The sequence below is a fragment of the Apteryx rowi genome, unplaced genomic scaffold (assembly GCF_003343035.1).
Source record: "Apteryx rowi isolate R43461 unplaced genomic scaffold, aptRow1 scaffold_462, whole genome shotgun sequence".
Lineage (NCBI taxonomy): Eukaryota > Metazoa > Chordata > Aves > Apterygiformes > Apterygidae > Apteryx > Apteryx rowi.
Genome location: NW_020450719.1, coordinates 31,565 through 58,749, shown reverse-complemented (window position 1 = coordinate 58,749; position 27,185 = coordinate 31,565). Strand labels below are relative to the sequence as shown.

Sequence of the window (27,185 nt, the reverse complement as noted above, 5' to 3'; positions counted from 1 at the left end):
TATGAAATTCAACTTTTTATATATATATATATATTTCAGATCTCAGGTTTTGCATATCTTTGAAGCAGAAACATTCGTTTGACTGAATTTCACATCAGAAAGAAGAGTTTTAGCAACATGAAGCACCCATGGCAAATGGCAACTTTCTGCAAAATAAAACTCACCAGATTCAACAGTTCTAAAACACACTTATTACTACTTTATTGCTACTACTAGCTATTTTCAGTCAGTTACCTCTCACCGGCATCTAGATTTTTATTTCTAAAGCCTAATATAAGAAAGAAAGAAGGGTGGAATCTGAGTTGAGAAGCATAATTTAACTAATGCTTCATCAAATATAGCATTTCAGAAATGATTTTCTTCCCAAGAACTCCCAGCCAGCCAGCTAGCTGTAGAGTTTGAAATGATTCAGGGTTTGTACTGGGCCATACAAAAAACCCCAGGGAAATGTCCAGTGAAACTTGTACAGCTGTGTAGATTCACATTTATGCAGAACAGATTCTACATCTTTTTAGTTTAATTCCAAAGTTTTATTTTGCAATCATTGTGCATGGACATAACTGATCAAACACACATTACCCACTCACGGTACTCATATACAAAGAAACACAATTGAGCCAGACCTCATTCTCAGTCACAGACAGGAAAACAGAATGTGGCACCGCAGAAAGTATTCCCACTTTCAAATGCATGGGCTAGAGACAATCTGACACATTCAACAAGAAAACCAAATAATAAATGGTTGATATTTTCCATTTTGTCCTCTCATTGTTGGAGAAGCTATAGCAGCATTAACAGTGGGGGGGGAAAAAACAAACATTGCTGGACAACTTTAAGAACAACACAAAACTCATTAGGGTCAGAGATGAGAAAGTTGTGCAGTTCCTGCACATCTCAAATTTCCTCAGAAACTTCCAAAACCCAAGGCAGAGGAGACTGCAGATGCCTTCCCCAGACAGTGAGCAAAGCATCTGCACAAATACACATTTGGAGACTGGAATTATTTTTAATCTGTACCATATGCTTGAACAAACTGCTGCAGAGGCACATAACCGTTGCCCCACGGTGGACTCAGTCTGCAGCGGCTCTCCCTGTAGCAGCTCAGAAAGTGCATATCTGGAGTTTGCCTGTTTCAGGTATGGCAAGAGATGGGCAGACAGGGTTGCGGAAGAGAACAACACAGACCCCCGTGGTTAATACTGTACAAGCCCCTGAGTTGTGACGGGAAATCTTACTGAACCGTCTCTTTACTAACCTGTTCAGAGCTGGCCTCCAAATGCAACTGTCTGAGTAACTCTAACATGATTTCATCTTGTTGCGGAAATTCAATACGACTGCCATATCAGGACAAAACGGCATGTTGTCAAAGCTATCCAATGGCAACATTGCCAACAACTAATGCCTATAATGTGCATTGAAGAACAGCACAAATACTAAATTCTATTAATTAATTGTAACAATCATAATGGATTCCAATCCTGCCCCCTTGACTCAAATAGGATCACATCATATCCTGTTAGCGGCACTAAATGCAAAGTAAGGTGCTTCTCACTTGGAATGAGGAGGTCTGAACTTGCCCGCTAATAAATGCTCTATAGGCAGAAGAGGAAGACTTTTTTCCTGAAACTGAGTGGAGGGGTGGCATTCAAGAGGATTTTCACATAGCCACCCACTTGGCAAGCCTCGCAAAACCCCAAATAACATCTGGAATAGGCAACTGAAGCAATTGAAAGAGGACATACCCATTTGCTGTATAATTCTACAAGTGATTACTAGAAGACATCTTGCTTCCTTTTCCTCTATAGTATTTGATTAGCTTCTATGTATGATTATCAGTTGGTATAATTCTGATTCACTTTATTTCTTATTAATAGCACCAATATCATAAATCTGATTCCTCATTCTTAATTCTCTAACTCATATTTCTTTACTCATTTTCTTACTTACTACTGTGCCTCTAACCCAGCAAAAGAGCATAAATCCTGGCTTAAAGGATCAGACCATTTTTCTCCTATTACCCAATAGTGAAATTGCTCTATTAGATAATCTACATTGTCAGTTTACAATGTGTGCAGTAAATATGCCACAAATAAATAAATCACAGTATACTGTACATATCATTTAGCAGTAATAGATGAACATTAGGTTCTCTGATTTTAATTTACAATGTAAAACAAAACAATAAACATCTTACAACTCAGGGAAATCTGAACAAAACAAGTATTGGAAAGCTATTCTCCACAGCATGCATACATACAAATATATATATATATATATGTATACACACACAGACACACACACATATATATAGGGGTGTATGCATGTGTAGATATATATTTATATATACACATACTCAGAACACCCAAAATGTATGGGTTTCTGCATTAGTAAATTTACCTTGTGGAAGCAGCTGGCTCTCCCTAAATGCTGCACTTGCTTATTAGGCCTTACTCCTAACAGAGCAGCTCTAAGACTTAATGACTTTTCATATAAAATAACACCTATTTAATTTAAAAGTACTTATTACCCCTCTCAGTATCCAGGTACCTAAAAGAGTCAAGAAAAACTATTCTTGCAATTACAAACTAGAAAGATGATCTGCCTAAAAAAATCCCAGGCGGAAGGAAATGGATCATGTAACCCCAGACAGTCCACGTAACCCCGGACAGTCTGCTAAGTCTCTCTATCATGAAATTAAGCAGACTCTGAAGACAGTTTTCCAAAGCATTAAGTAGCTTTGAAACGAAGAAAAATGAACTAGGCCCAGAGTTTCAGAATCTAATGCCTCCCAAAAATTAGTGCTTAAATAAGAATTAGGTATTCAAATCCATTTGAAGATCTCAGTGTTAAGAAACAGCATTTCATTGGGTTACAGGAAAATTTTGGCTCATAAGTCTTGTATCAAAAAGAGTTAAAAAGAAAAGAAAAGACACATTCTCCTTTCTCTCACCTCCAAAAATGTTTTACCAGCTGTAATGGGCTGGAAAACTTGGTGTTTGATTTTTTCTTTTAATGCTGCACCCTACACCTACTACCATAGTTCTTCCACTTCACCATGAAGTTTAGTTTTCCTTTCACATCAAAGCTTCTATAACTAGTCTTAAAAAAATAAACCAGAAATGCAGTGTCATCAATCCAAAAAAAAAAGGCAACCGTACTACTAGCCGATCAGTATTTGAGAGCTAGATGAGGAAAACCTTTGGGATCTGGGGCTTTCCATTAATAAAAAGCTGGGAGGTGTTTGGATGGAGCAACTAAAGTCAAAATAGCTGGAAAAGAAATAGGAGGCAGTAGGAGTGTCACAAGTGGTCTTTCAAGTCCTCTATTCTCAAGTGCAACTTAAATGATTATTGGGAAACATGGAGAAATGCAAGCTGGTACCATTTCAGGTTTGTCTGAATTGATTTTTAGCAGCCCTGGTTGCTGCCGCCTCCTCCATGACAACCGCACACACATCTCACCATTAGCGCACCAAGGTGCTCAGCCAACATCTGCTCACAATTCATCTCCAATTCCCTTCTCTGAGTCTAGATTCCCCACCCCATTCACTGCAGCACCTATTTTACAGGTACCCCCCAAAAACTCTGGCTCTAATTTAATTAATCGGCTGCTGCTATGCCAGCCTCGCATTTCCTCTAGAATCACCCTAGCTGCTAACAAATTCACCCATACTCACTTTAAACATACTCACAGCATACTCAAGGGGGAAGCAGTTCATGCCCTAACGTTAAAAATATAAGTTGCGCACTGCTGTAAACATACTGAACTAGAGGAGCAAGTTTCCCCCCACCCCTGAAGAACATTCACGTTTTATACAATCCCTGTCTTGGCTTCCCCCTTGTCCACTGAAGAAGTGAAGTTTGATTCTTGTTCAGCACTTGATTTCCTTTCTCCTGGATAGTGGTTCATTTCTTGCATTTCTAAAGATACTTTATTCCTTTTGGCAAATGCCTGGCTGATCTCATTAAGTGTCTTATTTTTGGTTTCAGGCAGGACAAAGAACAGGTAGATAGCTCCTGCAGAGCAGATGGCAGCGAACACTAGGAAGCAGTAGGTCTGTAAACCACTCTGTGAATAGAAAATAAAGGAAACAGCCATTACAGATATTAAAGGGACAAAAGTCAGAATAACAGCAACATCAAGAACTGCTTGAAAGAAAAAACGGGTGGTACGGAGCAATTTTTAACCAAGTACAATAAGCTCTAGCATTCACTGCAATCCAGAGTGTCTTAGAAGTTCATAAAAATGCATGAACTCTTAGTTCTTCCAGCAGCCTGCACGGCCCAGATGTGCAAACCCAGGCTCCCGGCAGGGGAGCGCAGAGCCGCAATCTGGACGATGCTGGGAGGCACCAGACTGCAGTTCCCCACTGCGGGAGCAAAGAGAGCAGGTGGAGGGACCACGGTGTCTTCGACGCACAGGACTTAACTGCCTCTTACAGTTGTTCAGTATTTCTGGAAATGAGGCAGATTTTTTTACTGAAATGTTCTGAAAAGTAGCTCTCCAAAGCTAGGGACAAAAAATGAGGCACTCTTTTGTAATATTGTGCACCTATCCTTAACAAATGAGAAAACTGTCATAGCCAGAGGCATCTGCATCACACTAGTTACAAGCTCTGAGGTTTATGGAATAAACAAGGGGAAAAAAAACAAATGCCAAAAATCTGTATCATTTCTAAGTTTACCGGGACTTACAGCAGAAAAAATCCATAAAATATACTTCTTTCACGCTAAAGACAAGTGTAAAGACTAACTGAAAATGAAATACAGGACATATTTGAATGTTTCTGATTTTACTGCACTGTAAAAACAGAACAGAGACAGGAAGAAGTTAATTTAGAAATTTATTATAAATGCTTCAGCCAACTTGAAAGAGTTGCACTTCATCAAAATATAAGTATTTCTTGCCTGGCAATTTTTAGCTCATTTAAAAGCATTCAGTAACATTTTAATAACACAATTTTGAAAAATATTTAATAATTACATTATTACCAGCTATGCTTTGTTGAACTGGGAAGAGATTTGGTATCTCAGTTCCAGCAAAAAGTACTGCCAACCTTTCAGGAATGTCAAAGGGACCAGCCTCCCTGTAAGAGTTTTTGAGCACCTCTCTTCTTCCTCTGCTTGCTTGCCTAAATCTATGTCCTTAAAACAAATGTCCAGAGAACATGTTTTTGACTTGCTTTTGTTAACAAGGCTAAATTAAATAGGAAGTGGTATCTCTAACTACAAAAAATAGGCAATCTCTCCATGGGGCCTTGCTGAAGGTCATGGAATATGAGGAAAACTGGACACGTCTTGCATATAATCTCAGGTATCCTAAGACAGAGGTTATACTAGGGTAAATCACTCAAGACTGGGGAAGCAAAAGTCTGGAGAAGAGTGAGTGAGCACTGTAGACTTGAATAACCGAACTGCTTCACCAAGTGCTTCAACACAGACACCATCCTCGGCCCCATCTCACAGACCTGCCTGGGTCATCCACCACAAGGAGCTGAAGCAAAACCCAGATCTCTGTGTGACACCACTTAAGCTCCTATTCAAAATTTCTTAAAACTTATTTTGTCTGTGAGTTCCTGGGAGATGTGGCTTTGTATACATGCATATTTACAATTGCCATTAAATGGATGTATCTGAAACAATTAAGACAGTGACAGATGCAACCCTGACTTTCCACAGCTTTCTAGTATATTCACACCCTTGTTTGTTATCCCAGTTCTAAACTCCTACTTTGGGGCCAGGACAACTCCTAGGATTATTTTCATGCTTCACTTGTTCAATATTTCTTCATATCTAGTGTAGAAGAACATGAGTGCTTTTGTGGAAAAAGAGAGAAAAAAGAAAAAAAAAAAACCTTTTCTGCAGTTGCTTTTTAATATCATGGCTGATTGCCAATCTGTCTAGTCACAATGTTTTCCATGGATAATTCATTACCTAGTTCAGACCTTTGATTCCTGTCTGTAATATGAAAAGCTGGAAAGTGTATCCTCTGAAATATTGACTGTGGACTCTTGAAATCATCAACACTTTCTTTGTTAAATTCTAGCAGCCCAAACTGAACAACCTGACAATCACAAGCCAACGAGCATGGGTAATGAGGGGGAAAAATATTCTGGGAAGGAAATGGATATTATACAGAGGCAGAAGCAAATGGATTTAGTAAACAGGAAAAAATAACTTCACAATGTCTCATAAATCATCCTGTCATGTTAGGAATCCAAACATCGCATCTGGATTCTCTACATTTGAAACTGTTTCTCAGTTGAATGGTAGGGCTCCAATCTGGAATCACGCACGGAACATGTTACTCTCTTTTCAGACTTGTCATTGAACCAAACCTTCTCTGTGATGATGAGGAACCATTAATGCCTTTTATGAATGAGACTGGCAACCAGATGTCATAACTTATCCGCACCTCTTACTGGTACAACCACAACTTCTCGCCACCTCTCTTACTCCTGTTTATTTCTTTGCTACCTGTTATCCACATGAGTGTTTATCACCTTCTTTGATTTGTGTCTCCCTAAACATCTCTGAGCAAACTAAATACCCTTATGAGTGCATAGTTTATTTGCATATATTTTACATAATACATTTACTTTTATTGGTAATAAACTTGCTTTCTTTCATTTTTGCAGATCCCTTTCAAAGAAGCCCATGAGGACATCTAAATGAAGTTCCACAGAGAATAGGCTAAAAGTTAAATTTTGGTATAAAACCTACAAATGAGTCCTGCAGGAAAGAGACCAAGACTTTGACCTAGTTGTGTAGCATGATGGAGCCCTGACTCCTGGGTAGGAACACTCCAGGGCAATCACCAGACACCCTTTTCTCACCTGCTATTCTTTAGTCACAGTATTTCTTTAAAACTGGTTGTCATTTATGAGACACAAAAAAGACAAACACTTATGAATATCCACAGCCTTTTGTAACTCATTCAGAGTTCAACTAATATCACCTGAACTTGTATTTGGCATGGAAGAATGCCATGTGTGAATTAAAGTACTCATAAGTATGAAACTGTCTACCTGCATTGCACATCCTGACAAGGGATGTAGAACAGAACTACTGGATAAAGTAGTTAAAGGGAATGTAAAAACATGAAACCATAGTCAATAAAAAACTCTTACATGGCTGGGATATAACTCAGCCTAGACTTTTGTTTAGTTCAGTTTTATCAGTTTCTGATGTATTTTGAACAGGCTGGTGCCAGAAGGTAGATACTGGGGGTCGATCAACTAATAGATTGGCCACAGCACATCTAATGTGACAGCATATTAAGTGATCCAGAATGTCAGATGATGTCCTGGGAAAAGGGTGAGTGCCTAGTTATTGAATGACGGCTACTACAGAAAAGGTACCGATAGGCAGATCTGACAGGAAAATGGAGCTGGGTCTTTGTTCTGTGAAATTATTATACTTTTATTCATAATATGAATATTATATTAATTATTATTAATATTATGCTGATGAATTCCATACCTATAATTTACTCTGGTGTCTGTAACCTCCAAAGCCATAGTCTCCCTTTGTCGTTTTGCTCCTTACAACTTGCTATACATGAGACAAATCTACAGAGACTGTGCAGCTGCCACTGTAGGACTAAACCCCCAGATCTTTGCTCAGTTTGAGAGGCAGACTTATCTGTCTGGGCTGGGAATAAAAAAATGAGGAAGAACTTCAATTGAAGTCTTTGATGTCAACGAGAAAGGCAGATACCCTGCAACTCTCTGTACTTGACCCAATGGACATGGTCTCAAGATCCTTCACTGACATGTGCATTCTCAGTGACATGAGAATCATGATAAAATTTGAGAATAAAATATTTTTTCTGCACTTTGTGACATTGTTTCACTAATTACATGGGATAGAAGCATCAGTGTTCAAAAACTGAATACTAATAACCACCCAAAGAGTAGCTTGACTCTTAGTAAAAAAAACCCCATGTCCAAACAGCTGAAGGGAAGGGCAAAAGGACAAAAGGGGAAAAAAAGAGAAGAAGCAAAAGCAAGCCACTTCGGAATGAAGATTCTAGCTAAATACGAAACAAAGTCACTGCAAGTATGCAATTTCTGTTACTTCTCAGATTTCACACATAAACATGGGGTGCTACAACAGTCTATGCTGCTTAGCTGTTTCCCCCTGTTCTTTGGTGGTCCCTGCTGCATAGACACCCAACATTCAAGAGTTACGGTCAGATACAAATGCGAATGCCTTTGAAGGGCCAGGCTTTCTGTGGGTAATTAAAGGTTATCTCCCCTCCCTGGTTCGCAGCAGAGGGGATGAGAATAGTATATGTGCTTATTGATACATTCCCTGGGGGAAAGCACTCGGACACTTACAGCCTGTTCCTAGTCAGTAGGCTAACGCAGCCTCTCCAGGGCAGGATTCACACTGCATTTTTCAAGCCCTGTGCAGGCTACTAATACATGGGATATTTAAAAGCTAAGCATAAAGTTTTAAACTCATCACCTCTATTTTGACATCAGCTTTCTAAGGAGGTTATTTAAAACACAGTGTTTATATACTTGAATATTGAATTATTCATTTTTATTTTCCCTTCACTCTTACAGCTGATCAAGGCTGTAATTGCAGAAAAATGGAAAAACAGAAAAAATTCACTATAAACAATTCACACTGATACAGCCTAAAGACATGCATGCAGTTGCCACAAATACAGATCAAAGTTGAAGGACTTAAGCAGAGCCCCCAGATCAGATCCCAAGTTCGGCAAGCAAGCAAACCTGACTGCGATGATGATTTGTACCTGCATAATTGAGATGTATGAATGAGGAAGTGCAGCACAGCCGCATTTTCTTAATCATAAAGGTTACAAACATACTCCCAGCTTGTGTAGGACTCCTGTATACATTATGCAGATTGTATAGGCACTTCCCCTTTCTCTCTTTAAAAAAGAAATTCAGCATTTTTTAGCATTTTAACCATTTTAAACAGACTTTAAAAAAAGTAATGCCAAAATGGATGTGCAAGAAAGCTCATTTTTTCAAGTCAAGTAAACTGAAACAAGTAAAAAAATCTGGCATTGAAATAAGCAATGATCAAATTTTTGTTTTTTTGATAAAAATTTTTAACAATCTGACACTTCCAAAGTCTGCTAGCAGAGAACAGTTTTATAGCTAATAGCTTGTATTCTGTGAATACCAGAGTCTGTAAAAACGTAAAAGTAGTTGAGTAGAAGATCATCATGTGCTATTTAACAACAGATCAGTTGATTATCCATTTAATTCATTCTGTAGCAAAGCCTAACTACTAAGTAGGATTGTCATAATTGAAATTAGAAAAACAGATATTCTAAGGCAGACATGGGAGAGTGAACAAGCAAACGAACAAATTCTGAAGCAGATTTAGCAAGCTTAACAAATTAGCATTTTTAAAACAGAACTTTCGGCTTTCCAGGAAATGATAAAACAGCATTTTCTTATTCTGTGCCAAGCTGATGTTTTCTTATTGAACTGTGGGGGCTCTGTGGGATTTCACTGCTCTCATGGAAATGTAATCCAGAAACAAACAAATGTATATTTATTCCATTTATTTTCATTTCCATTTGATTTGTCATTTAGAAAGCAGTGACATTTTATGAATTCTGATTTCTCCATTACTTGTCCCTGGAGTCTTGCATGGGGACTTGCTGCTGTTTGCTTTGTTTTCTTATTTGCTTTCGGATTTCATAGTAGCGAAGTCAATGACACAACCATTTTGAATTGGGGCGGGGGGAAGGAAATCTAAGCAAACAGACAAAAACAAACCTGCAGTCAAGTTTCACAGGAGGGTTGAAATAAAGCAGCACACAACCCTGCAGTACCACCACAACTCTAAGCAGATGAACAAGTGAATCCCTTTCCCTTCCCAGCTTCTGAATTCTCAGCTCTCAGCGTCACGGCCCCTTTGGCACTGCCAACGCTTGCTTGCATTTAGAAGTTGCCATGAAAATTAGAATCATGGGATAGGTGTCAAATTGGATCTTTGAAGTGGTGAGGTCAGATCATAATGGTTAGATGTCTTACTAAAATGATGAGCAGCAATATGCATTATTCACACATTCAGACATTTGACTTTACATTGTTTTTTTTTGAATTCACACAATTCACTGAATTGAATGGGTGAGGGCACAAACTCTCTGTGTGCCCTTTACTCCTCATCCTTCTGCAGTTTCGGACACAATTTTTGGTTCTACAGAAGGTGCAGGATAACGAAGGACAGAACACTAAAATACAATATATGAAATATACTTCTTAAGTAAAAACACAGAGAGGAATCTTCAAAAGGATGCACTGCAATTTCAACTTCAACCCTCACCTGCACCTCCTCATAAAAGTTAACAGATTGTTGTATTTTACACTTGAAGTGGGTTGCTTCTAATTAAGAAGAGTGCTTTTTCCATTATCTAATGTTTGGATAGTTTGCATTTCGTCTTCTCATCTTAGTGAGGAACTTCAGCCATTTCCCTAAATATAGATACACTGTAGTTACTTTAAACATCTGATATATTTGTAAAAGCTTAAAATAGCTTGACCGAGGGAATCAATGCATATGCTTCTATGCATACCTTTGTTATTCAAATTCCTGGATTGTATAATAGAAAAAGTCAACAGGTATTACTACTCATTAAGAAAATAACTGGGAAAACCAAAACACAATCTGGCTGCGTAAATGAAGCTCAGGGAATGACAAGGAAAATCTCGAGCCCAGAAATAAGGAAAAAAGAGAAGTACAAGAGAGCCTCTGATAAGATGTATAACAACTCAGAAGTACTCCTTCCCAGAGGAAAATAAATTAAGACCTGAAAGGGGGAAAACTAAATACACATCTATGCCTGTGCATTTTGCTAGTACACAATCTGAGCTGAGCCTATGAGCCTGGTGGCACCTGTACTCCATGTTATACTGGGCACCAGCTGGATCACAGTATATGAAAGCAGGTTATTTTTCAAGACACTTTAGTCTAAAAAGAAAAGAAAATGAATGTTTACCCAATTTCTTGATAATTTGAACTCTACTTCTGTCAGATGCCTTCTAGCCTAATATGAGTAAAAAGCTTTCAGGAAGAAGACACATGAAAATTCAAGCAATAGCTTTTTTAAATTCTCTGCATTCTTCACTTAAAAACCAGTCAGCTACTAAAAGCACTCACTATTTGGGAGATGAGATGTTCCACCCAGCAATTCTCTTTACTTCCCTGTCATCTCAGCACCTGCCTCTGGTAAGCAGGAACGGCTGCAGCTGAAGGGCCAGCCGTGACCCCCTGCGCCAGGGCACAGGAATTAGAGCATCACCCATCAACCTGGGAAAAGGCACGACCTGAACTACGCCATGCTGCAATAAGCTGCACATCTACAGCCATGCCCTCAGTTTAGTGTCCTCACGCAGAAAGGTTAGGCAAACATCAGCACTCTACACCAAGGATCCTTTCACTGGAAAGGTGTTTGCTAGGTGCAAATACAGGGGATACAGGTGACTCTTCATAATAAATTATTCTTTTGTAATACATTTTATATTTACTATAACATCTCCTTAATATACTTCTTTGTTCATGCTCTTAGACTATTTTTTCTTTCAATTTTCTGAACTATGGTTCAGAATACTTTCGCACCTTGTTGTCTGAACTTGTCTGTCTATGAAAAAACACATCACTGGTGGGGGGAAGACATTGAGGGGGTGGGATAGGAGAGCCCCCAAATGTTCCATCAATTTCTCAAATATAATTAAAGTCTGCCCCAAATCTAGTGATCCATTTGTCCATAGTTAAAAACATATCATTTTCCATTGCCGGTGAACCAGAAAGAGATTACAGAGATCAGTTCTGTCAGTTGCTTTGGTTCCCCAACCTGAAGAGCCAGGCACCTATACATAACCAGGACACTTTTATGCAAGTCTTTATGAGGTCTGAGTGTTCATCCCTGAAATCTATAGCATGATGTATCCTCTGTTTTACCAATATGCCCCAATTTCCAATTAAAGAGAAACAGAGCAAAAATATAGATGGTGGAGAATGCATGTAACTATTATAAATTTGCATAATCAAGATGTTTTTCTGTAACTAGACAAAATATTTTCAAATTGCACAGTCACATTTATTGGTGCTTGTAAAAATGAGATACACTGCACTATTTCTCTATCACAGAGCTGGAAAATATCATGCAGTTTATTACTATCACTGCCTCAGTCTTGCTGCAAAAGTGCTGCAAGAGAACGATGCCTCTATCTTCCGTTTTGGGATGATACAAGCTCCTATGGCAGAAGAAGAAGAGGGAAAAAAATCACTGCAGTCCTCAAGGACTGTATGTATGCCTAGCAAGATGGAAAAGAGCTTTTTCCCACTTCTGAATAAACCTCATTTAAGTTTCCTTTTTTTTCCCCTAAGGAATTCTAGCAGCAATTCAGCTTCTCTTTGGCTTTTAGATAATGAATCTACATCATTTTCTAGTACAACCATGGGGAGAGATTTGAAGACCTCCACTGACCACTTCCCCAGCACCTCTACTGCTTTCAAAGCTCTTTCTTTGCTGGGGCAACAGGGTGAGCAGCTGGCAACGGCTGGGAAAGCCTGTGTTCAGCACCAGAATGTGCCCCTGCACCGCTGTAACCCATAACCCTTCTTCTTCCACCTCCTTGTCCTTATTCCTTAATCATGATTAACATGAAAAAGGGGTAAGTCAAGAGATGTTTATAGAAACAAGCACAAAACAGCAAGAATATTCACACTGGACAAAAATGATTAATTTTCTTATTACCTCTCTGGCTTGCCTCTGCTCCCTTTTGTGTCACTGGGAAAGGAGTCATGTTATTCTAAAATTTAGTTTAGTATATCCATGCTAAGATTCCAATTTCCATAAAACACATAGCAGGTGGAGTACTTCTTGAATGTGCACTCATGACTTTAACACCTAAAAAGACTCTGCACATTCTTCAAGAAAGACAAATTATTACGACAGAAAACTTCTGGAGAAATCTGCTATGTCAGTTATCCTGCAGCATAATACTAGTTTACCATGTGATGTGTAACTGCTCCGTAACAATTTAAGGGAACACACTGAAATACAAAATAAGAATGCACTAGCATGTAATGAAAATAACTGATGTACTGACACATCATGTCATGAAATTAATTGTTAATCATTAATGCTTACTAATACCTTGTATTTATATTATGCAATACAAAATAAACAGCACTTTCTCTTAGCTAACGTATAATATAAGTTCCAGCTATTGCATCTGATTACAAGAGCATGCCCTTGCAGACTTCACTGAAGAGGAACAGCTTAATGGGCCTATTCTATTGCACCAGTGGTTTTCAAGCTTTTTAGACTGTGCTTTTCTGCTGTTGTAGTTTGTTGTGCTCTCTGCCTGCTTCATCTCATCACACCAATTTCCACATATACAAACACTCTGGTTTCTGATTTACCAAGTGTCTCTGCCCTCCACCCTCCAGCACCTTTGGAGCATCACAATTTGTGCTATCACCCACTCTTAAAAATAGATTCTTGAACAGCAAAGCTCCAGCAAAGTCAGGCAAGGCCCCAAATTTTCTTTCCAGCAGCATAAAACAGAACAGAGAATCTAGGGAGCTGATGCCAAAAAATATCTGTAAGCAATAATTTTCAGTCTGGTCACATTAATAATGGTGTGACTGTATCCACTTGTGTTTATATACATTTATAAGATTTGGGTTTTGTTCATCTGACTGGGAAATAGTTTGTGTTTATACATATGTCTGTGAGAAGGAGGAAGAAGATTATGAACAAGCAAGTATATTTGTTATATATGTTATGAAGCCATTTATTATTCTTCTGTTCAAAAAATTCTTCATTAAATCAAGAGCTGGAATCAGTATCATGTGGAATGATGAACTCATAGTTTGCAAGTGATTTACAAAAACTCCATTGTTTGAAATATATTCACATGCGCTCTTCAGCCAACAATTAAAAATTTATCAAAAAACCTAGGCTGTTGTGTTCAACAGAAAGTTTAAACAAACAAAAATTTGCAACAAATAGAGTATCTGATGGCTGAAAGGTGAAGTCAGTAAAATTCAAACCAGAAACAGATGCAATTTTTTATTCATCACTGAATAACCTGTTGGGCAGCATGAAATCCACTGGAAGTGGTGACTGAACTCTGTATGTAAGAGATACACTCAAGTACAACTAGAAAATACTGACGTAGAAGTACATATATGATATCTGATAGCTTGTACCTTAGAGAAGGCAAGAATATATGCATTCCTCTGGTCAGATTTGGTTTTGGGATTTTTTTTTTTTTCTAGTGAGTCACTATTGCCAGAGGGAAAACGATGTGTTTCCTCTCATTATCCGTAATAGGAGGAATATATTAAATAGAAATAAGCTTATAGAAGGATGACTAATATAACCTTGAATGCCTTCAGGTTAGAGATTCTTCCAATTTCCTTGGCTGCTTGATTCTTGCCCAAGTTGTTCTGAAAGTCACAAAGTTTACTCTGATATGTAAGAGAAATTTAACACTTTTTGTTCCTTTTGAACTGAAGAAAATAAGTGATCGTTTCTCCCTCTTCGGTTATTCACAGTTAGCCTTTCCTTTCTCAGAGCTTTTCTCTGGACGGAATATTTTTAGGTTTGCTTTCTTTCACTGCAAGTTCATTGTGATTTTTGCTGTCTAAATGCTCAGCATTCTTCAAGATTATTTGGCCCAAGACATCATTACATCATTCCTACTATGACCTTGCCATTTCCAAAGAGAGGAGTAATTACAGTAGCTAACTGCTGTTTTTTCAGACTTTGGATTCTCCTGCTACCATAGCCTGCAGCAGCCTTTCTTGCGGTGCTTATTGAATGTATCTCGCACTAGCGCAAAAAAACTGAAAGGAGCCTAGTGAGCCACATGCTGTGCCTACACTTAATTAGAGACACTTCCTGTTCTGAAGGCTTTAAAATGTCAATAAAAACAGTGAAAACCAGGACCACAGATGTCACCAGTCTATTCCCTTTGCTAAGGCAGTCTCAGCTCCGGACAGATGCCTGCCTGACGCTTACAGGTCTCCAGTGATAGACATGCCACAGTTTCTCCCGCATTACTCAGTTACACTATTCCCATGATTAAAGGGCTTGCCTGATATACTTCCTGATGCAGCTACCTGAAAATATAATATGCATTCTCTCTCCTTCATCATCCTTCTTGCTACTGAAGTCAGCTGACAGAACAGACCTGGACTGAAGATAAATTGAGGATGGAGCAGGGACAGAAAGTGGGTCTGGTGCGTGTGGTGTGTCTGGAAACTTTCTCAACCAAATTGGGTGTCAAAGCAGCTCTCTGCAACAGCCGTCCAGCAGAACTGGCTAACTCCTTTGCAACACTCGGTCACTGCAGAGGGCCTTGGGCTGGACCTCATTACATGTGAACTTCACTGTAGCAATCAATAAAAGAATCAATTAATTCCAATGGAATTTGATCAAAAAGGGTTTGTTATGCTTGATAAGGGTTGCAGAAGCAGGAATAGCAAGGCTCCACTTGTATCTGACAGAGGCAGTAAAGCCCACCGGCATGGGGACACACGCAGCTGAGGGGCTGGAGTCTTTGATCACCACAACTGTGGTGAACATTTCATTGAGTACCATCAGTCACTTGTACAGAAGGTGAGGGCTCTGGCTTTTCAGCAGCTGTGTAAAAGGAGTACCACGCCACCACTGTCACCACCTGGCTTTTTGAATGTTATCTACCATTTAGGACTTGGTGCTCAGTCTTGCAGGTTTAGGCATGTTATCAGCACCTGGCAGCTCTGCCCTTGGTAACATTAACAAGATTGCAAAGTACATGCTTTTGGACCCCTAAACGCTCTGAAGCTGCGTCTAAGCACCCCATTAAAAGTTACACAGATGTTTACAGATGAGCAGGAGGCACGCCTAGGTTTCTTACATTTCAGGACGCTCTTTTCAGAATAAGTTGAGGTGCAGATGCAACCCCAGTCTGGTTTGGGGCAGAGAGAGGTAGGGAAAAATAAAGCATCATCACTGGAGATTGTACAGTGCTAATACAGGAAAAGAACTACAAGCTCTATTATTGTTGGTAATACATCCATACTTAGTAATCATCAAATAGCCCTGTGCAAGAAAATAGCTTTGCATATTTTCAGGACTAACCTTCTTCTCGCTGAAAGTGATGAGGATGCTGTTAATTGACTTTGAGCTTAAGGAATATTTAATCTAATATCTACTATTAAAAAAAAAACCACACATGTCCTGTGGAGTCACCTTCCAGGAAAAAAAGATAATATTTGATGTCTGACAGGCTCTACATGTTGGAACAACAGTCAGCAAACTTAAGCCATGTAATCTGTTATCTTGGGTAAAACAGCAACCACATAACCACTGCTGTAATTAGTCTGATTTTAAAAAGTCTGCAAGTGCAAGTCTAGATTAAAAAGCACATTGGTAGGAAGAAAGCACAGAGAACATAGAGAGACTTTCAACATTCTCTTTTATGTTGTCTATAAAAAGGTACACTTTTGCTCCCCGTGTAAATGGCTCGCTTCTCATTTTAAATATCTTTCTGAATTCTAGTCAAAGACTAATTGATGTCACGTATTAAGCTTTTAAGCAACCTGGAGGGTTCATAAAATACCTACAATGTAATTACTGAAAAGAATGCTTCAGTCTAACCACACAGATGAACATTTTACACCTATTCAAATACCTGGAAGCATTTGGTAAAACTTATATACTCACCAAAAAAACTAAAACTAAATATTAAAAATATGCACGTTGTTCTCCCCCCTGGAGGTTCAATTGGCTAAAATAAATTATGGTACTAATTACTCTGCTTGTGCTATCCTTTCTAGCAAGCGGATTGAAATTGAAAATCTGACATATTCAGGAGCATTATCTTGAGCTGTATTTTAGTTATATATCACCATTCAGTGAGATTAGAACTGAAACATTTAAAGAGGAAACTCCCTGTGAAGATCTCTGTGTAAGAGCATCTCAGTGAAAGTGAGCTTCTTGCTCCCCTCATTGAGGAGGGTGCAAGTTTTACCCTTAACATGAAAAGATCTTTACAATAGCTTATTCCTACCAGAAATGACATTATGTGTTCTCATCAAAACAGGATGAGAAAACACCTCAACAAGAAACTGAAAAAAAAGAAAATCAAACTGGTTGCCTCACACTGATTCCTGCAGGCCTTTAATGTCGCTCTCTAGAATTTATAAAGGCAGCTTCTTAGAAGAGGGACTACCAAGAAAGGTCTCTCACTAACGTCAAAAACATCTCAGCTCACAGATGCAGATCTGTGTATCAAGAAGTATTTGGCTGATCCTTTCTTATTCTGAAACACTGAAGAGCTTGAAGGCAAACTTTTCTTCACTATTACAAATATTTTGCGCTCATCTTGTGCATGCAAAAAGTTCACAAAATTCACATTGTACAGGAACTTAAAATGATCCTATTCTGATTTCATTTTTTCTCCTATCTGAAGATGAACAGATACTGTCTGTCCCATGGACTCTTCCTGATTAACTTTCTAAATTTAGTTTCATGGAAGGAGACTAGAACAGATGCACCTGTTAACATTGAGAAAGCATCTCTTTACTACTAAGACAGAGTGGACCATTTGTCATGATTTACCCTAAAAAATATGTTGATTAGCAGTAGAAATCAATTTCTCTTCTAAATTTTTAGTGAGTTTTACTCCAAGTCAGGATTGATATTGAATATAATAAGAATTCAGTATTTAAAACTGTGGTTAAAACTATTCTCAGAAATGGCCAAACTCTGGTTGCATTTTAGCCACTGTCAGTTTTGATTATTGAATCCTCTAAATTTAAAAACAAATTAACATGGAAGTACAAAAAGGTGTTCTTAAGAAACAGGTTCTGGAGATTCTTAATACACAGCTGGACAAAGTCCTAAGAAACCTGGTCCAATCTCACTGCTGACCCTCTGAGCAGGAGGTTGGACGAGGGACCTCATGGGGTCCCTTCCAGCCTGAATGACTCTATGATTATATTCACAATTGCCCCAAATTTTCACCCTAAAAACTGTGTTGGTTTGTCATGACTCGTCACTTGAGACACAAGATATTGTCCCCATTCCCAACAGGTGATATGAATAAATGATGGAATGGTTTGTTGCCAATGACTATACCAGCCCATTTTCAATATTCTTTCTGCACACAAAAAATAAACTTAAGTTGATTACACATCAGTTTGCATAACAAACATGAACTCAGCATGAGCAAATACTTGAAGTCTGTTTTATGATATTCATTTTGCTCTAGGTATTTCCAGCTAGAAGCATTTAATCAGAAGGAAGCCACTAAGAAAATCTGTCTTATATTCCCAGAAGCCAAGTCATCAAGAAACAGAAGTCATACTAGGAACACACAGAGAAGAAAACACTGAGTTTGAGGTGCCACTCATACATTTTTTATGAGTTACTCTGTCCATATCAGAAAGCTCCTAGAAACCCATTTCTGTTAAAATATACTATTAAAATGAGTAAGTGAATTTTTTCTGTAGAGACAACACCTATCACCCGTTCTCAAGAATGCTGACAAGCTGTCTATGAGACAATTTCAAACAACAGTCATGCTACCACCGCAAGCTTAACGGTTACACAATTTATGTGCCACTAAGTATTACTTGCCTGGGTGATCTGTACGCAAGATATCTGTGACTGAAATGCTATTTTAGATGTCAAGAAACTGTGTATTATGTGGAGGTCCCAGGAGAATTACTAGTCTTTGGAAGACTTGGTTTGGTCTCCTTTTCATTTTCTAAAATCATTCCTATATTAAAGGGTCAGATTTTCAAAGACTGATTTGCTATGAACGCATCAAAAAGTACAGTTGTGCTTTTATATGGCCTCTGAGTGAGAAAGTGCTTAAAAACATTTTTCATAGGATATTATTCACAAAAGGAATAATGGATGATTTCTATCCTTGAACATCAAAACTGTAACACAGGGCAGAAGCAAGAATCAGTTTTATTTATCATGAATGTGAGCCAAGCCCTGATGCTGCCCTGAATTATCTATAGTGACTGAGTCATCACAAACAGGAAGCAAGAAAGAAATATTTGTTTTTTAAGGGAATTGAGCTGAACCGGGTCTTGACCCAGCCAGCTTTAAATATGCTGTCACTGAGCTGCTGACCCCTGAGTGTTTCTGCTGACTCCTCAGCACAGCTGAAAATCAGATACTTTTTAAAATTTGGATTTAAGTATTTACTTACAAGAATCTATTTTTAAAAATCTTGGCCAGTCAGATAATGTGGTGTTTAGTGTAGCAATTTCATTTACATGAAAGACCACACTGTTTGTTTTTGAACATAGGTCATTTACACAAACTTTTTTTTAAAACAATAGGTTTACAAAGTCTTTAGGAGTGTGAAATAACTAGACATGCACAAGGAAAAACATTATCATTTTTATCTCTACATATTGAAACTATGAATAATGTAAAAAACAAAGAAATACAGAAAGGAACTGAACAACATATCCTGGGAATTTTAGGTTCAGATCTTTCATAGGCAGATGAACGCACCTTACTAGCTTTATGAATGTAAGCTGCCTTTAACCCAAATGCCAGAATTAAGTGTTTGCATCAGTCTTTACAAGACCAAGGACACAGTATTTGAGAATATATTCAGTAACATTTTCATCAGTTCACACAAATTTTGTATCTTTCTATATGGCTAGTTCATTTTTGGCTGGCTCATAAAATTTGAGACTCAAATCCAATTACAATGCATTTATAGTATATGTGTAAAGGCAAAACACAAGAGTGATAGAGTTGTAATTATTTCAGACAAAAACATTTTAATTTCTTTAAGCTTATAAAAGCACCATTATAACTTCAGGCATTTTCTGCAAAATGGACAAATTACTTTTTGCTGTTATGTGCTCAATTCAATGAGCATGGTTACACCCTGTGGCTGCATTTTGAAGAGCAATTTGTGAAGCCCCTGCTCCGGCAGCACCTTGCTTAGGGACCGCTGTCACCTTCTGACATGCACGTTCCATGTGGGAAAGTGAGATAGGTAGGTCAGAGGAGGGGGCAAAAGGCTGAAGTGCTTACCTGCTCCTAACCTCCACTGATGGACATTTTGGGCAAATAAAAACATGTAGATTTGGCTTCCAAAGCATTAGGATGCAGTTCTAGTGCATGGAGGAGCACTGAAGTGCTTTGAAAGGATGGGTCATACTGTCTTCATACGGTACATGAAGTGTTTCATACATCTCTGATCTACTGGCTTGGTTACCTTCCCAAAGCTGCCTTCGTCTCTTCAGAGCTCATTGATCGGGAAAACCTCATACTTTCTTTCTTAAGTGAGGGTGATGGGAAAGGGATATTGCAGAGCATCACTCAGCACAGGTGTTTTGCATTTTATAGGATCAAGCTCTGTGTTGAACACAAGTCTGAAATACCTTTAGACCTTTTGTAATTTCTGTGTCTAAGATTCCATGAAATAATGATTCTGCAATTATATTACACTAATAAAAATAATTCAAAAAGTGCATACTGTTGACACCTATATCAGACACCTAGTAATCACACAGTATCAAATGCACTTGTAAATACAATATAATATCAACTGTCGTTTTAAACTCTGTTTGGTCTCTTTGCACAAGCAAATTACTCAGATATGTGGTGACAAGAACTAGAATGGCAGTCATGTATGAGTCAAGCCACTATTTTATTCTATTGCATTTATCTACAGATGGTTGGGGAGAGAAAATCTAGACATTCAAACTAATTAATTGGTGACATTTGGAGAACTAACTCGTGGCTGATTTTTTTGAATAACTCTAGTATTAACACACTTGTTTCCCCGAAGTTTGGGATAAGTTTTGTTGAAGCATACCGATTATCAAAAAAGTGGCTGCTGCCTCCCAACCAATCAAATTAGTATTCAGAAACATAGAAGGAATTACTTGTTCATTCTGTAAAGACATTTAAAAGATCTTTTTCTGTTTTAAAATTACAAAAAAAATGAGTTAAGGAGAAGCTATTGCCTTTCTGTAAAGGAACAGGTGACTCATAACTTTAATTTAGAGAATAAGGTTGACTGAAATAGGAAAAAGTGATCTTGCGAAAAAGCTCAAAAAAAGCAAAACCTGAGTAACACTGCTTTCCTCTTCAGGTGCAAACTCCAAGCTTTTTTCCTTGTTGTTTTTTTAAAGAAGAGAAAACCAAAACCCCTGCAATGTGGAAATACAATTTTCCTTCATTAAAACTAAGCTGATAATCTTGGAACCACACAATGGGAAATTTTTATGATGAAAAATGAAAAATTTCCCAAGGCAATACCAAACGTCATACAGATGCATTCTGAAACACTTAAAAAGCTTTAATATGCCTGTGAAAAAACAGAGCACATAGTTTGCTATTTTGTTCGAGGAAATTTACTTTGGGCCTTTTTAAACAGTTCCCAGCAGGTGACCTACCAGGCAGGACTAGCAGAACAGGAAGGATACGTACAAGACATGCTTGTAAAGATAAAAATTAATGGTTACATTAAAGAGATAGCCCTGAGCTGCATAAATTCAGATCTGACTGGCAGCCAGAGCTCAGGTAACTCCTTGGTTTTGTCCAGGCGCTAGAAAATGAGACTGCAAATCTGGAGAAATGTGATTATTCCTTAAAAGTCTCTGGAAAATGGATAAAGAAAAATAAGTAAATAAAGAAAAAAAAAATCCTCATTACACACAGCAGAGAGCTCAGCTATGGCTGGGGCTGCCCCCCAGTTCGGGACCTCTGCTTGGGCCTCACTAGTGGCAGTCCCCAGCTGCAGCTGACGGCTGGCATGTACGTGCAGGAGGAGACTTGCCGGTGGCCTCCCTGCCTCCCGCCCCACAGCCACGGAGGTGGGCTCGGACCGCGAGCGCCCGGCCACCCGGGCCCGGAGGCAGGTGACACCGCGTGGGCAGTCGGTCCCTGTCTTCTCTGCAAAACAGCTCTTACAGCAGACAGAAGCACCCACGCAGCAGACGAGCTCTTGGCTGTCTCTTGGGCCATACTGATGCTGATGATTAAGGTCAAGTTTTCAAAACCACAGCGTATTTGTCTAATTCTCCCTCTGCTGAAATCAGGAGGAGTTCTCATGGCCTCAGTAGGAAAAAAATTATGTCAGCACTACTTGCTTTTGGAAATCTCACCTTAAATGTCTAAGCTGGCGAGTCCTTACTACAAGCTATAAAAATGGTGAAAAACACTCACTGATTTCACTAAGCATTAAAACTGGCTCCTAACACTTATAGCTCTGAGCAATCTAATTGAAGTTAATGTTAGTAGTAGCAGAGTTTGGAAGGATAACAGCCTTTATATTCATGTTAACTTTTGAAGGTGATCCAAGTAATCAAACTGACTAGAGACTCTTTCCTTATAACAGAAATTTTAGATCAAGTGTCAAAATCAGATTAGGGGTCAGACTTTATAATGCTTTCCAGTTCTCCCATAAATTATCTCATAAAGATAATTTTAAACACTGCTACTTGGTAAAAGCAGTTCTATGTGTTGACTGAAAATTATTGCCTAAAGTTTTACAGTTGAAGTTTTTAGTATCATATAATTTTCAATTATAAGAAGGCACAAACAGTGGTAATCCCTTCCCTCCCCTTACACAAAATCTCATTACTCAGAAGTGATTCGAACTGTAATGTTCCAAAATCTCTTGTCTGGATGTGAGAACCTGTAAGTTGTCTGGAGGGCTCATTCTCCTCCACCTCCATCCCGTGCTGTCAATATTTTCTCTTTATATTAAAAAAAAGTTATGAATTCTTTACTTTGTTCTTTAGTTGTGAGCTTCACTCTTAAGATGTTATTAGTGCAGCAGGGTGGCTCTTTAAAGCGTTTGGACATGGTTTCTCATAGGATGATTCAGCTGTCCTTCAGCTCATGAGGTTAGCAAGCAGCTCCCAGTGCGAGCTCCAGGGACTGCTGATCGTCCTGGGAGAGGCTCATGGTCTGGAAAAGGACCTAGGTGGAGCAGTTTCGAATGAGAAGCTAGCTAGACACCTCCTTTGCCAGACAACAATTACATGACAACAGTGATGAGGAGCTCTTAGGAATCAGAGAGGAGAAATGCCATTTTTGTTGGACTTTTTTTTTAAAACAATAAACTTATCCTGTTAAAGGTATTGAAATACAAACAACAGCTATCAGACAGCTGAGAAAATTGGCCTGTCCTCCACGCGACTGATTCAGCTGAGGAAATAAAGAAGCAATCCATTAAAAGCAAGGCTTATGTGAGCCTGGAGAAGCTGGGACAAGATCAAATTCATCCAGGCAGCAAATGGGCCGCAGCTAGAAGGAACCAGCTAAAGGAGAGACCAGGCTAAAGCCTGACAGAAGAGACAGAAGACAGAGGCATGAAGAGGCATGAAGAAAAGCTCAGACAGAGGCAGGAGCAGAGAGGAGCAGAAAACCTTTCTTCCCCAATGAAGCAAACAAGAATTCTCAAAGCATAGTGCAAACCAGAAAACCAGTGGCCTGAAGGCCCAAGCAAAAGCCAACAACAATCATCACCAACAGTGATCTCTGGTCATAACCTTCAGACTGCACTGCTAACGAGCTCCTGTGGGGAATTTACCATTTACATTTGTCCACGGTTACAATCTCTTTTCCTTTATAGGACAATTTTTCTCCAATTGAGCCATTTGGGCAATGAGGTTTGTGAATAGCACAGATGAAATGCATCAAAAGCATGGTGGGAATTTCATCCACTTCACTGAAAAGACATTTATTATGATCTGGAAATGACTATTCAAATATCATAAGCTATATTACATCAACTGTATAATACTATATCAAACACCAAGCATGCTGAGTACCTGAATGAAAGGGAAAAGTAGTCCGACTGCAAAGTTGGAGAGCCAGTTGACTGTCCCAGCTATCATGAATGCGGCCGGTCTTTGAGACTGCTGAAAAAACTCTCCAGTCAGGACAAAAGGAATCCCACCTGCAAGAGTGTCCAAGAAGTTGATGGTTTTAATAAACTTCCTCTCTCAAAAGCCATTTCAATTACAGAGATCATAGTGCTGAGAATTCATAAGCACCTGCTCTGTGAGACAGCTCTTGGTGACGAGGACTGTTCTACACCTCTCTTCCCAGTTGTACCCAGGATGATTTGAACCAGTAAAATGTGCTTTGTCAAAACCATATTTTAGAGAAGTGTTACATTTTTCTGTTTCACAGCAGTGTGACTCCTATGTTGTATCTTTTCAGTGGTGGTGAGCAGGTAACAGAACAGTGAATTCACACAACTTCCAGGTTACCACATAATGAGCTGGTTATTAAAAATAAGAATTACTATTTTTGTTAAAATGCTTGAAATTCTGAAAATTGAGAAATATTCCATAATAATTTTAGTCATTAATATACAAATGGCTCCAAAGACATTAAACAGTATTTTTGGATATTTATTACCCCCTTTAATTTAGTAATAAGAAGGCAGAACATTTGCTTCTCTAACAATCATATTTTTTGTTGTTCCTTATTTATAGATTCCCTTACTGTTTATCTTGTTGACACTTCTGAGAAGGTCCATTTCTCCCACCAGCCAAAGACTGTGACTTCCACAATAACAAACTGAGTTGAACGCCACAATTGTCACTCACGTTTCCTTCTACTCAAGCAATGAATTATTTTGCACAGCACTGCCATATTGCTGGCCAGACAATAACCCTTGGGGAATAGTTGTCCAGCAGCTGAAAGCCTCAATTTATGAGCTATGGCTTTCTTCATGTTGACAGAATATTTTAATAGAAATATTTCTATTTTATTTTGATGATAAAATAAAACTGATTGCATTTGACTGGGTACATATTTTAGCTAATGTTACACATTAGACGTTCATCTACTTACATAATTATTTCACCACTGTTTGGAAAACTCTAAGTCTAGTAACATCAGCCAAGTTTTCAGTATTTTGGTGCCACCAATTGCTACTTCTAGTACCTCATGTCTGCCAGCATTATCAGCATCACGCACTCTCACTTAGCCTTGCATGCAAAATCCACACATGCGTGCACTAAGTCCTTTCTCTGTTTTAAGCATTTAAACAAGTTAGTGTGAACAACCAAGAACATTAACAGATACATCTTCCTCTCAAAACCCTCTATAACAATTCTACCTGCCACAATATACATCAATTAAGGTAACTAAACACATCCATCCACTGGGTCTTCTCCCTGCATGTTTTGCTTTATCTATGTGCTTATCTTTTGCACTACCTTTGAATGGGGACTGCATATTCACTTACTCTTGGATGGCTGTGAATACTTAACAACAGGATAGCGATGCATCGTTGCATAGCCACTTGTGTTCAATGACACAACGCTTAAAACACATGTACCAGTACCTGCTCTACAATCACTGAGATAATACCCTGCAAACACATAACAGGACATGCAAATGATACACAGCATCAGATATGCTTCCGTCTCTGATCTTGCACATGCAGAGACCATGAATGTGTGCATAAAAGACAGGGGCTGTATGCAGCAGAAAGCTAGGTTATATATCAGTAAGTGTCACTCTGCATCGTCAGCTAACGCGACTTCTTGTGAGAGATATCTACAATGGTAGCAAAGGCTTCAGCTGAACTTTCTGCCACACAGACTCCCAGTATAAACTATACAGGATGCTATATAGAGCAAATAAATTTACTTACTACTATTTTATACACAGGAAACAGAGATAAGAAGAGTTTAAGCCACCCAAGTGCCAGCTCTGTGTCTTTCTACAAAGCCACACATACTATTTGAATTCTGTGACCAAAAAAGTATTCATCTGTATGAGCAAAGCAACCGCTCTCAACAGCACTTTGAACATGTATAATGAACAGCTGAACAGGCATAACTGTTAGAGAAATTCAAGCAACATGCAGTCTTATCAACCCTTCATGGCTTCCCAAGCCGATTTTTTCATACACTTGGGATTTGGGTTCATATCCTAAGATCTGGCAGGCAAAACAACAATCACATCTGTTCTGTCAGTACCTGTTTTAGGTCTCAAATGCCATGTGAGCAAGCTGTTTGCCAGAGCACTTGGCCCTTGGAGAGAGGAACTGAAGGACGGGAAACACAGAAACCATGCAAGATGATTTATTTATGATCATTTATTCTGTCATGCCTTTGCTGTAGGATGATCTACAGAGGTGTTGCTGTTCTTGTCAGTATAATAAAAAATGTTGTTCTGGTCCCATTTGGGAAAATACACATTGTACAAGAGAGAAAAGCCAGAGGCAAAAAAAGAAAAAAAGTGCAGAAGAACAGAAACATATCAGAAAGCATAAATGTTATGGAAACAAAAATGCAAGGGCACTTCTTTGAGAAAGGTTCCTTGATACGCTCATCACGAAAGCTCTTCAATCTAATTTGAAAAATAATCAATTAATTTAGTGATGATAAAAATAGTGTTTTGCAAAGTCAAAAATAAAAGGTAGCAGCTCCCTTGAATTCTTTCAAACATTTTGTAGGGGAATGGGAAAGGTGGCACAGACAGATCTCCAGATTTTCAGGTGGCATAAACAGGCATTTCCATAAAATTACCAAACAGAGAAAGTAAGTGCCTGTAGAAGAATGATGTAAGAGAAATCAAATGGAAGAACCAAGGCACCTGAGAAGCAATGGGTGAGTTAGCTGAAAGACAGGCCAGGCCTAGAAACAAAGGAAGCTGAACGAATGCAGGTTAGGCACTGCTGTACACCCAGAGCAGCACAGACTTCACCTCACTAGGACCCAAGGCAGAAGGTGCGAATGCCACTGGGAGCAACAATCCTGTGAACAACATCAGCAAACTCCACAGTCAAGTAAAGTGAAATCACAACAAAAGCAAGCTGAAAGAAAAACTTATTAAAGCCTTAAGACACAGACAGCGAAGGCAACTGAGAGCAGCTAAACTGATAGCCTCAGCAGTCCATCCCCAGCCATTTCGAGGTGACAGAGGTGTGCTCAGCAGCCCCTTTTCTGCTGTTTCTTGTTTTTTGTTTTTTGTTTTTGAGAAAGAAACCTGGGTGCCTGGGACCAAAGGAAGCTGCAGTCTGCTTTGGCTGGGTCAGTTTGGACCAGGGGACCCAGGACTGCAGATGTGCTGCTACTCCATCTGCGGTTGCAGGCTCAGTCCTCCCTCAGTGCCTCTTCACAAAATCCCAGGATTTTCTGTCCCACTTTTTAAGTAGGCGAGTCACCACAACC

General features: G+C 38.9%; 1 protein-coding gene across 1 annotated transcript in view; it reads right to left on the bottom strand.

Annotated features, from left to right (window-relative positions):
- Positions 1-3,810: 3,810 nt before the first annotated feature.
- Positions 3,811-27,185, bottom strand: part of LOC112971917 (solute carrier family 2, facilitated glucose transporter member 9-like) — a 45,629-nt gene continuing 22,254 nt past the window's right edge. Inside the window, exons 3-4 of the mRNA XM_026077813.1 lie at positions 23,820-23,947; positions 3,811-4,068 (exon numbers count right to left, since the gene is read on the bottom strand). Coding sequence (XP_025933598.1) covers positions 3,811-4,068; positions 23,820-23,947 — 386 coding nt within the window. The remainder of the gene's footprint in view (positions 4,069-23,819; positions 23,948-27,185) is intronic.